The sequence below is a fragment of the Metarhizium robertsii genome, assembly GCF_000187425.2.
Source record: "Metarhizium robertsii ARSEF 23 chromosome Unknown MAA_Scf_7, whole genome shotgun sequence".
In the NCBI taxonomy this organism is placed as follows: domain Eukaryota; kingdom Fungi; phylum Ascomycota; class Sordariomycetes; order Hypocreales; family Clavicipitaceae; genus Metarhizium; species Metarhizium robertsii.
In genome coordinates this window covers 1573360-1574907 of record NW_011942215.1, presented here as the reverse complement: position 1 = coordinate 1574907, position 1548 = coordinate 1573360, and the positions used below count along the sequence as shown (strand labels likewise).

The 1548-nt window shown below is 49.0% G+C and overlaps 1 protein-coding gene across 1 annotated transcript in view; it reads right to left on the bottom strand.

Annotated features, from left to right (window-relative positions):
* MAA_00501 (restless-like transposase) overlaps window positions 1-1297 on the bottom strand; it is a gene marked incomplete at both ends in the record, with an annotated part of 1571 nt that extends 274 nt beyond the window's left edge. Inside the window, 3 exons of the mRNA XM_007818499.2 lie at window positions 9-653; window positions 700-1087; window positions 1132-1297. Of these exons, the coding sequence (XP_007816690.2) occupies window positions 9-653; window positions 700-1087; window positions 1132-1297 (1199 nt within the window). The remainder of the gene's footprint in view (window positions 1-8; window positions 654-699; window positions 1088-1131) is intronic.
* Between the last annotated feature and the right edge of the window lie 251 nt (window positions 1298-1548).

The following is a 1548-nucleotide window of genomic DNA, read 5'->3' as shown; positions in this document are numbered from 1 at the left end:
CCTCATACTCGTCATTGAACGGTCCCATGATGCCACTATTTGCCGTAGGTTTCTGGCGAGCCTTGAAGCAATGATCCTCGAACGCGTTGTAATATCGCTTCTGACGTTTCACCACAGGCCCGTCCTTGTCCGTACTCCTCACGATATCAAGATCGCTGTAGCTGTTTACCCGCACCTCTTGAACCATACCTTTTGCCTCCTCAATCCATTCCGCTCGTTCTGCCCAATGGTCCATGAACCAGTTCCACCGGTACGCTGAGTGAAAAGCGAGAGCGGCATAGTAAATTGGGGTCTCGTTAAGTTTGGAGTAATACTTCTCCAGCTTCTCCCAGGCCATATTTATGCCAACTTTAAAATGCTCAGGCTCTGAAAAGTCCCCTGCCACTGATTTGTAGTACTCAAGAATCTCGAGAAGATACTCAAAACCATGAATTACGTCCCAGATATTACCATAGGACCCACAATATCCCTTCTTGCGCTTCCTGGTGATGCCATCTCCTTCAAGTGTCTTGACGGTATTTTCGTAATGGCCTAAGATTGTGACCATGTGTTCGAGAACGTCCCAGTCGCTGCTTGTCACCTCAAGCTCTGGGCGGCAGATGTGGCATTGCCAGTGGCTTCCTGCCAGTGACGGAGCGTTTTGGCTTCTCCCCCTGTTCCCATTGTAATTTTGGCTTGACTCGTAACATCGCGAGATACGGGCGTAGTTGAAGCGCACGGCGAATCATATACAGTTGCGAAAGCCAACGTGTATCATTATCGACGATAACGGACAAAGGCTTCCTCGCTCGTATTTTCGGACCCGATGCCTTGTTAATGTCGTCTAGTTGAAGGTCTCGAAGCATGTACGTCAACCGGTCTGAGCGATGGATCTCAGTCACGATAATGTGAATCTTTCCAACTGGACCACGCTTCTGCCAGAGCTCGTATTCGGTTTCGGTCAACATAGCCTCACCCCTCAGCCGCTTCTCAAAAGCATGTACGCTCTTTCCAAACATTAGTGCTTTGGCGGAGAGATTCAGAATATGGCCGAAACAACGACCTCGCCTCCTCCTGCCGTCAAAGCCAAGATTCTTCCCGATATCGTCTATGGTATATCGTTGTTCTCCGCATTATACAGGGTGAAGTAACCAATCTTATCCCGAATTCCGTGCTCGTCGATTACCTCGAGAACCTGAGCTGCGATGTTGGCACCGGAGTGCCTAGCAGACATCTCCGGTACACCGATAGCAATCTCATACATGGGCACTTTCGGTCGTTCGGTCGTTCGTTCGTTCCGTTTAAAACGTTTATGCATGTCAGACCGTTTAACCGTTTGAGTACGTTCTAAAACCGTTTGAACGGTTAAACGATTTTGTATCCGTTGCAGTCGCAGTCGATCAATCTCTCAAACTCGTCAATATCGGTTCAAGTCCGTGATGTTAAGTTCAAAATATCCCCCTTTCACATGAACAAGTGTGGCGCGTCGGGCCGCTGAGGTGCAATCGGCTGACGCGATGGCAGTAACGCCACCAAATCATGAGTCAATAGACGAGACGGTACTTGTAG